This window comes from Gymnoscopelus braueri (assembly GCF_963280865.1).
Source record: "Gymnoscopelus braueri genome assembly, chromosome: 10".
Classification (NCBI taxonomy): domain Eukaryota; kingdom Metazoa; phylum Chordata; class Actinopteri; order Myctophiformes; family Myctophidae; genus Gymnoscopelus; species Gymnoscopelus braueri.
This window is the reverse complement of record NC_137611.1, coordinates 36,628,886-36,638,820: the sequence shown is the minus strand read 5'-3', so window position 1 is coordinate 36,638,820 and position 9,935 is coordinate 36,628,886. Positions and strand designations below refer to the sequence as shown.

The following is a 9,935-nucleotide window of genomic DNA, read 5'->3' as shown; positions in this document are numbered from 1 at the left end:
TTCCACCACTGCTCACTAGTAACTAAAATAACATGAAAACTGAGTGGTGGCAGTGAGGCCAGGCATGATGCAGCAGGTGGGAGGGGGCGGAGTCAACAAGGGGGGGTACCTTGACTTGACAGGAGGGGGGCTGAGGGGGCGCAGCAGGGTTACCATGGCAATCAACCGTACCCTAACGTAACATCCGTTTAAAAAAAACAACGTACCATGATTTTACCGTCGTCCAAGTGACAACACAGATGAATGGAGGCGTGTGATCTGTACACACAACAACGACACACAAGAAAGAACCGAGAAAAACGAGACGTAGACACAATAAAAAACAAGAAGGAGGGATGTTTATGTTTGGGTCGAACATGGATCAGTTTGAGACAACAATGGCCGTGGAGTCCGTCGTCGCGCACGCGGACCACCACCAGCAGCGGGCCGCCGCGCACGGAGGATCCGGATCAGTCGGGACGCCGAGCCGACATGAGAAAAGTTTGGGGCTCCTGACCGTCAAGTTCGTCAGCCTGCTGCAAGGAGCCGAGGACGGCGTCCTGGACCTCAAAGTGGTCAGTGATCACACACAGTCTCTGCTTTAGACTGTCATGTCATGTTCTGCTGACAGTATCATTCAAAGCCTGTTTCGGTTCTGCAGAGCTCTGTTCAGCACACAGAACAAAGGGTGAAGCAGGTGCATTGATTTTAACAGGTGTCCATTCAAGTCTCAACATGAGCAAGACATCACAGGGAGGTGGTTGTGGTTTCTTCAGTGGTGGAAAAAGTATTCACATTTCTTAAGCAGAAGTATCAACTACTGCAATGTAGAAATGTTCTGTTACAAGTAAAAGTTCGGAATTCAAAATGTACTCTTAAGTAAAGGTACTGGTATCAAAATGTACGTTAAGTACCAAACGTAAAAGTACTAATTATGCAGACTGCCCCGTTTCACAAGTTTTCAAATGTATAAAATGTAAAAAATAAAATATTTTAAAAATAGCAGAGCTCACAATTTGTAGATCTGCTATTTTCAAATGGTCGAAATGTATTTAGGGATGAATGTAGTTAATGTATGTTTTGTAATAATAATCAAGTACAGAAAATTGGAAATACTCCAGTATAGTCAAAAATACCTCAATTGTGCTTAAGTACAGCAGTACTTGAGTAAATGTGCTTAGTTACTTAACACCTCTGATTTACTGTCATGTTCTGCTGCTTCGGTTCAAAGCTCCTTTCAGCACACTGAACAAAGGGCTCATGTTGTCAGAGAAGCAGGTGCATTGATTTAACAGGTGTCCATTCCAGTGGTGTGGAGTAACGAAGTACATTTACTCAAGTACTGTAGCCTACTTGAGTACTATTTTTACTTTACTGGAGTATTTCCAATTTCAATACTCTTACTTCTACTCCACTGTAGCTGTAGAATACAACTCTCGTAGACGTATTTATGATTCTGACGTTTTCAATCTACGAGAGTTGTAGGGTTCACGCCCCATGGAGACGGGGACTTTCTGCACTATGCCCCGTAGACACTCCAAACATGTACAAATTGAAAATAAAGGTGCTTACCCCCAAGCCCCAAATGTTAACTGTCTCTACGCGGTAGTAGTTTAATGTAATCATCCATATCTTTCAATAAAGAAGTGTTTTAATGCCGTCTGTGGCCGATTCTGTCGGATGTTCCCGATGGGCGGTAGCGACGGGTAGTGACGGGGCGCATCCGGTGAAACCCGGAATTACACTAAATGTAAACAGGAAGTAAACGTGGGTGAAAAAATGGCGTTCGGCCACAGACGGCATTAAAACACTTCTTTATTGAAAGATATGGATTATTACATTAAACTACTACCGCGTAGAGACAGTTAACATTTGGGGCTTGGGGGTAAGCACCTTTATTTTCAATTTGTACATGTTTGGAGTGTCTACGGGGCATAGTGCAGAAAGTCCCTGTCTCCATGGGGCGTGAACCCTACAACTCTCGTAGATTGAAAACGTCAGAATCATAAATACGCGTCTACGAGAGTTGTATTCTACAGCTAACTCCACTGCATCTCAGAGGCTAATTGTACTTTTTTACTACACTACAATTATTTTAAAACTTTAGTTACTTTGTAGATTTTGATTATTATTACAAAACATACAATAACCACTTCAGCCCTACATTTCCGCCATTTGAAAATAGCTGATCTATACTCTGTGGATCTGCTATTGTGGTTCTGTGGATCTGCTATTTTCAAAAGATTTATCCATTTGAAAACGGAACATTCTGTATAATGAGTTCTTTCTACTTTTGGTACTTTTACTCAAGTACATTTTGAATTCTGGACATTTACTTGTAACAGAGTATTTCTACACTGCAGTATTGATACTTTTACTAAAGTAAAAAATTTGAGTACCTCTTCCACCACTGTTGCTGCTTTGATTTACCGTCATGTTTTGCTGCTTTAGTTCAGAGTTCTGTTCAGCACACAGAACAACCTTCCAGTTCCTCATGTAATGAATTGAAAGGATCAAATTGCCCTCCTGAGCAGAGAGAGAGAGAGCGAGACATTCAAACAATTTGATAATCGATAAGGATAAACAATAGATAATAAAAAATGGAATGGAAAATAATGGGAGTTCTAAAATGTTTCTTTCCAAACAATATAGTAACATTCTTAAAAGACACAGTGTCACCCAATGGACTATGTCTGTAATGATAAGTTAATGTTGTAATGGTTATATTATTGCACACATGCAGCATTAGTGGGGATGCCTCATCATCACCATCCTGGACACTTTAAGATGTGACACTGACAGCAGTGCATTAGTTCCTGCAAGTATCCTTCCTGTAAAAACATCTCCAAACTTTACACACACACACACACACACACACACACACACACACACACACACACACACACACACACACACACACACACACACACACACACACACACACACACACACACACACACACACACACCTGCTGCTAGTATCTAGGGAAACCCGCTTCTCTTGTAAATGAATGTAAATAGTATAGTTAATTTCTAGCCAAACACAAAGCTTTTGACAGTCATCCAGCCATGACCAGCTATCTGCCTTCAGTGCCATGACAACCTGAGTCTGTATCCACACCAGATATGCCAAATGTATTCTCTCTACATTTACCTTTTCTCTGATAAGGAGTTTTCCCTCCCTACTTGCCCGCCAAAGCTGGTTAATGTTTACACAGCAGGCTCCTTAGCCCCCCTCCATTGCCTCCTTGCTCCTTTCTCTTACCATTGTCTGACTCTGCTGGTGAACCAGGCGATTGCTTTGTTGTTTAGGCAGCTTAATTTGCCAAAGGCTTCGATTCATTTCAGTGTGCCTTTCTTCTCTAATGTTTTTTTACCCATCCAGAGGAATTTTCAGTTAGATTTTCTGCTGGTGGCTATTTAATATGTCAGCTACGATGTACTTTGTTGTACAAAGCTGCCACTGAGTGGCAGCTTTTGCCTTTCTTCTAAAGCAGTGGTTCACAAAGTGGGGTCCAGGGACCCTCAAGTTTCCTTGGGGGGGCGGTTCCAAATGTCCTGTAACTCTGAGAGTAATGGGGTCCTTGAAATGTAAACGTTTGAGAACCACTGTTCTAAAGAATGTCTTCCGTTTGAATTGACAGGCTGCTGACAGCTTGGCTGTGAGGCAGAAGAGGAGGATTTATGACATCACTAACGTGCTGGAAGGAGTGGGGTTGATTGAGAAGAAAAACAAGAACATGATCCAGTGGAGGTTTGAATGATTGACTCTCCTGCTGTCTTTATGCTCAGAACGTTCAACTTGGGGTTCTTTGGTGGGGATCTGTATGTATGACCTTTAGCAAAAGCCTTGAACCTGCTTCCATCACAAAGGACCCCTCTGGGGTTTAAAATCCTCTTAGCAGACCTTGTATTGAACTGTACTTTCCTGTGCTTTTTTTTGCAAACTGCTAATAAAGTATTCAATCAATCAAAAACCATACTGGAGTTGGTGTTAAGCATTTTATTTAGATTAGAGCTGTCTTTATGATTTTAGAAATTGAGAAAACAAACCTCTATGTTGGCTAGCAGCCTGCCAACATCGCTGGGAGACGGGCTGAAATTCACCAGCATTCACCTGGAGGTGACTGATGTTAATATTCAGTGACTTTAAACTGTACAGATGTTCACACACTGTCTCTTCCTTCTACACCTCTTCCTCCAGGGGGGAGAATACAGGCTGCCAGAGCAAGGAGGTGCAGGGGCAGCTGGAGGCTCTGAAAGCTCAGATCTCTGAGCTGGAGGTCCAGGAGAGAGAGCTGGACAACCAGAAGGCCTGGTTGGAGGAGAACATCTCTCACCTCAACCACGACCCCATCACTAGTGCATATCCTTGTTTATCGCTACAATTCATTTTTATTCACTTTGATATAGTTGCATTTATTTCTTTATTTCACACAGTGTTTTCCAATTAATTAGTGTGTCTGTCTACTTGATAGCTTGATCTACTTTTTTTCTTTATTTTTTTACATTATCTGCACTGCCCCCCCCCCCCCCAATCACACACACACTTTTTATAATTATTTTTCCCTATGCACATAAAAACAACATAAACTAAAGACCTCAGCATTAGAATGAGCTAGGATGAAAAGTTCAATCTTACATATATTATCACTTAACAATAACAGCCCCAGTTTACGTCACTTCAGTAGAACAGTAAAACTGGACTTAATGAGTTTTCTATTCTTGATCCTGGCTACTTTTTCTGCAAAAGCTGAAAATTATAGTCCTCCTGGGGTCCCACTTTTTGTTCTTTTGAGAGAGAAATTCCTATTTGATCCTTTTCACATTGTTTGTGATTGAATGGAGCAAATTCTGTACAAGGGGGTGGGTATTATAAATATAATTGCCATGTCAGTCCCATTTGAAATCATGGCTCTGCTGATCCAACAGTTCCCATGGTCTTGTATTTCCAGTTCATTGTCTCCCTTTTCCTACGCTGTGTAATCCTATTGCTGGCTGTTTCCTTAATGTCCCCGCACGTATAAGTTTGTGACGCATGAGGACATCTGCAATGCCTTCAGTGGGGAAACTCTGCTGGCTGTGGTGGCGCCCTCGGGGACCCAGCTGGAGGTACCACTACCTGAAACGGTGTGTCAAACGTTTTTCATCCCTCTTCTAAATAAGCACATCATTTCATTATATGCTCCAGCTTATTTCCTTTGGATATTTAAAAAACGTAATGCGCAGATCGTTTCCAAAGCATATTGAGTATAGAGGTATCGAGACACTTAAAAGACACTTTCTCTGGACACAGCCACTAACACCTCTTGAGTTTGAAAGATTTGCCTCTTTTTCCCTCCTTGTAATCTGTAGCATTTCCCAATTGCTTTAAGCATAGACCCATAGCAGCCTGTTGTACAAACAAGACATGTGATCTCATACGTGATGTTGTCCAGTGTGAAGTTCAAATGTGGGAATGAAAACCAGACTCGAGTGAGATTTCATGTTCTCAGCACCAGCTGCTTATACTGAAGGCTGTAGTATGTGGCCTTGCTATGGACCTTTCAAGTCTTTTGTGAATGTAAATTACCAACATCTAAAGCCAATCATAGAAAACTGGTTATGAAGCAGCGGGGTGCATGCACTGTAAAAATCCTCAGTAAAAAAAAACTGCGTAAATTGTACCCTGTGACAGCAGATGACATCAACATAGATCCACGTGTCCTAGAGCAAGACACCAACTCTGAGAGTGCATTATAAGAGCAGGAGGTAAAACTAAATGAACGCATGTCCTCCATTGCTCCTCAGGGGCTGAGCGGACAGAAGAAGTACCAGGTGAACCTGCGCAGCCATACGGCACCCATCCAGGTCATGCTCATCAACAGAGAGTCGTCGTCTTGCAAGCCTTTGGTCTTCTCTGTGCCCCCCATCTTCTCTGCCATGCCCTCCCCACCCAGCACACCCCCCAGCCTCCAGAGGGTCCCCCTACCAGCCGCCTGCAACTCCTTCTCCTCAGCCACCGACTCCTCTTCTTTCACCTACAGCCAGGACTCCTCCTTCTGTTCTGACCACCAGATGGCGCTGCCGGAGCATGATGGCATGCTGACACCATCCTCAAGCCCACCTGATGCACAGATGGGTGAGGGCGATCTCACATTACAAAACACAATGTCCAAACCAGATGTAATATATATATATATATATACACAGTACATTACCTTACCATGATGTAACTCCTAATATCGGGCAGAATTCTTCAATAGTTGCTCTGTAGATAGTAGAAAATGTATAATCCACTAGATTCTCCCCATTGACTTACATTGCACAGTGATCAAAATTACAGTTTTCTTTTTCCTGACTCGGTGTCTGAATGTTAGTTTTTTGTTTACAATGATCAAATTCACTATAAAGGTACTATTGCTGTTTCTTACAAACTTACAAACATGGTGATTCGGTCATGGATGCATACCTTCCAGATCTTCTTTCTAATAGTAAAATTAACAAAAGTCTTACTGTCTTATCAACAATAAGACATTTTTATTGCCCAAAACGCTGAGTCATGTTTTGTAATGTTAAACATTGCTCTGTTTAATCTACAGAGCAACTATTAGTAATCTTGCCAATATTTGGAGTTGTATCATGGCAATGTAACTACACAACAGAAAGCCTCTACCAAAGTTTAATTGTGATAGCAGTAGTGGGGAAGTGAGTTGAAGTTGCAATGGAAGGTAAAATACTTATCTAATTTTATTTGTTTTATAGCGTTGAATCTAATCTTGTCATTTATCAGGAAACGCATACACTCCATCTTCATATGTGCTGTCGCTCTCTGCAGAGTTCCACTACCAGTCGCCTCCAGCACTGATGCAGCAGATGCTATCTGGCCCCCAGCAGACCGTGCTGGCCGGCCACGACCTCCAGTCCATGCTGGACATAGGCAGCTTGCTGAAACTCAACACAGCTGGAGACCACATGAAGGTGGAGAGAGAGGGTAAGAGAGAGAGAGAGAGAGAGGGGCGTTGAATTATAGGGATTGACAGTTGTCCTGAGAAACCTTGGGAACAGTCAGGCCAGTGTTATCCAGTCCCAAACTATAGAAGATAGATGTATACATGCATATTATATATATATTTTCACAAACTGTACATTTATGTGTAAAATATTATGTGGATATACACCCAACAACTCATTAAGAATTCCAGGTTGGGACCTTGGACCGCCCACTTTTAGTTTCACCAAAGCATACTCTTTCTACCCATCTTTCACCTTTGTCAAATGGAAAAAGTGATTTTTTAAACACTTCTCCTGACAACAATGCTGGTGTAACTAAGACATTAGATGCAAAAAACGTCTTTCATACACGTGTGGATTACCGGTACACAGATTACCAAGAAGTTCCACAGTTTCGTTTCCTGGTCGTTGAGTTGCATTCACATTGATCACTACACATGTAATACTTTGAACGACGCAATAGGATATTAATGTGAGGGGAGTTACATGGACTTAACACATCAGCAGTCCAGTCTGTTTCTACTTGCCAGAGAAGCTTGCAGTTTACAGGATCATTTTGAGGCTAGGAATTCCTGAGTAAAGTAAACATACAATCCTTCATTGAGAAATAGTCTGACTGTTAACTTTTTATGAATTGTCTTGCAGAAGTTGTTGACCTAATTGATGAGCTGATGTCCACTGATGGTAAGCACTTGAGACTGAGTTGAGGAGTTTTGTTGTCTGTCATGTTTTACTTTATTATGTTCAACCTCATGCACCTCATGCATTTCATCTTGTTCCCATTGGTCTGCTTTGGTCCAACTAAAGGGGTGGACTACAACTTCAACCTGGATGACAACGAAGGAGTGTGTGACCTCTTTGATGTGCAGATCCTAAATTACTGAACTTGAAGGTGACAATGACACTACTGTATGTTTATACAGTCTTCTCTCTGTTTCAGTGATGTTACTGAAGTTATTTCTCTCATCATCCTAAGTGCACTGCCTAGAAGTAATGGTTTCCAACCTAAGAGCCCTTTCCATCTATGATTTCTTTTTTCCCCCCCTTTTTTTCATACTATAGTACATTGCTGCCTGCCAACAATAAGTCTGAGCTCTCAAACAATGATGAAACATAGTGTCTAAATAAATGTGCTGTAGCATATTTATTGCAGTAGCCACATGTCACGATGCCTCCAATGTGCAGGGGAGTTTAGTTGGGGTGCTTTGAGAATAATGGAGCCATATAGTTTACACAGAGAAAATCTAAAACATGCCAGAGAAATGAGGTGCCTTGCTGGAAAGGATCCAGGCTAAATCTTTACAGTATGTCTTCCAGTGCACGTTTGTGTGTTTGTTGCATTCTTCCATGCCATGCTTGAAGCCTTGTTAAAGGCCCAATTTCGATTTCAAGATTGTGGAGGCATTTTCCACATAGTTAGACCTTAGGCCTACATCAGTGTTTTTTTGTTTTGTTTTTTCTATAACTTAACTTGAGACTGTTGAGTCAGTATTTAAGTGAAATGAATGATATTTATTTAACAATGCAGATGAAACAGGGTTGTTCTATTTAGTACAGAGCATGTTAGCACATTGGTATTTTCTTTGGCGTGTGTTACACACAATCTGTTATAAACCCGGTAGAATCTCTCAATAATATATATTTCACAACTTGTGTTACTGTGTTTAACAAGTAAATATCTTGGTTGCATTTCTAACTTTAACCTCATGGACTGTAACACTGCCAATTTTTGGCTTCAGAGTTTTGTTTTAATATGCTTCAAGGTTTTGTTATTGTTAATAACTATTTATAGTTATGTATTTGATTGACATTTATAATTTAAAAGAACATTTTGTTTAGTTTGTTGAAAGTTGTTTGACTGCCTTAATCATAATCTAATCAACCAGATAATTTGGTCTGTGTTTTCATGGGCCAGATGTAAGTGCCTTGGTTTAGCACTTTGTATATTTATAGTTTTCTTTTATTGTAAGAGTTTGTTCTATGACATTTTGTTTATTTGCACACTTTTTGGACCAAAGCCTTTTTTCCATTAAATAAATATCTTGGGTTTTGATTTTTTTTGTATGAGAACGTTGGGCATATAAATGATAAATCACATCAAGCAAAAATTTGAATTGATAAATTATGCTGTGGATATGAGGAAATACTTGGCTTGTCATAAAAAGAATACCTTCCATGATTAGGTATTCATTCATATACGATATTCATAACTTGTGTATATGACTTAATTCATATTTCTATAGTTAAAGAAAATTGTTCATGCCACTTACTAACTGGCAGTCTTGTCTACAAGATTTTTAATGCACTTTGTAGGTGTGCTCTGACAATGAGTCTGTGGCCCTTGTTGACACAAAACAGCCTTTACATTTGATTCTGAGCTGTATTTTCCTCAGTTGTTAAAGATTAACAATGAACCAATGTTAAATGGATTCCACATGTTAAGGCGTACATGCCAGAGCATGAATGACCTTCTGAGAATTGGACAAAGCACATTAATGGAGACATCTAAAAGAAGAAAAACAGTGAACAGACAATGTGTTGACATTATGCGTTGAGAGAGCTTGTGTCTTTTAATTTCAACTCCTGATTTGAGATTAATTTCTAAAATGCAACCAGTGTGTAGTGATATTAAAGGAATAGTTCACCCCAAAAAAAAAAAAAAAACGTATTTTCTATCAATTGCACACCCCATGAAGCCTTGAATTCATGGATTATTTTTTGTTTTTGTCGCATTCCTAAGGCAATAATTTGATTACCGGGTGTATTTCCGCTAAGAGACGGGAATCAAATTATTGGCTTAGGAATGCGACAAACAAAATAAATCTATAATTGTTTGGGTGAACTACTCCTTTAAACAAAGAATTTCTGATTTTTCTTTTTGTGTAAGGATAAGTGGCAGTATAATGAAACATTTGTTGGTCTGATGACTGTTGAGGATGATTGTGATTTGGCTGAGAACTTAAC

The 9,935-nt window shown here is 40.3% G+C and overlaps 1 protein-coding gene across 1 annotated transcript; it reads left to right on the top strand.

Annotated features, from left to right (window-relative positions):
* Positions 1-356: 356 nt before the first annotated feature.
* e2f5 (E2F transcription factor 5) lies at positions 357-8,135 on the top strand (the record flags this gene model as incomplete). Its single annotated transcript, XM_080439880.1, has 8 exons — positions 357-554; positions 3,623-3,732; positions 4,183-4,340; positions 4,996-5,108; positions 5,769-6,099; positions 6,796-6,951; positions 7,617-7,655; positions 7,779-8,135. The coding sequence occupies 8 exons, from the start codon at positions 357-359 to the stop codon at positions 7,853-7,855; spliced, it is 1,182 nt and encodes a 393-aa protein (XP_080296006.1). The 3' UTR covers positions 7,856-8,135.
* Between the last annotated feature and the right edge of the window lie 1,800 nt (positions 8,136-9,935).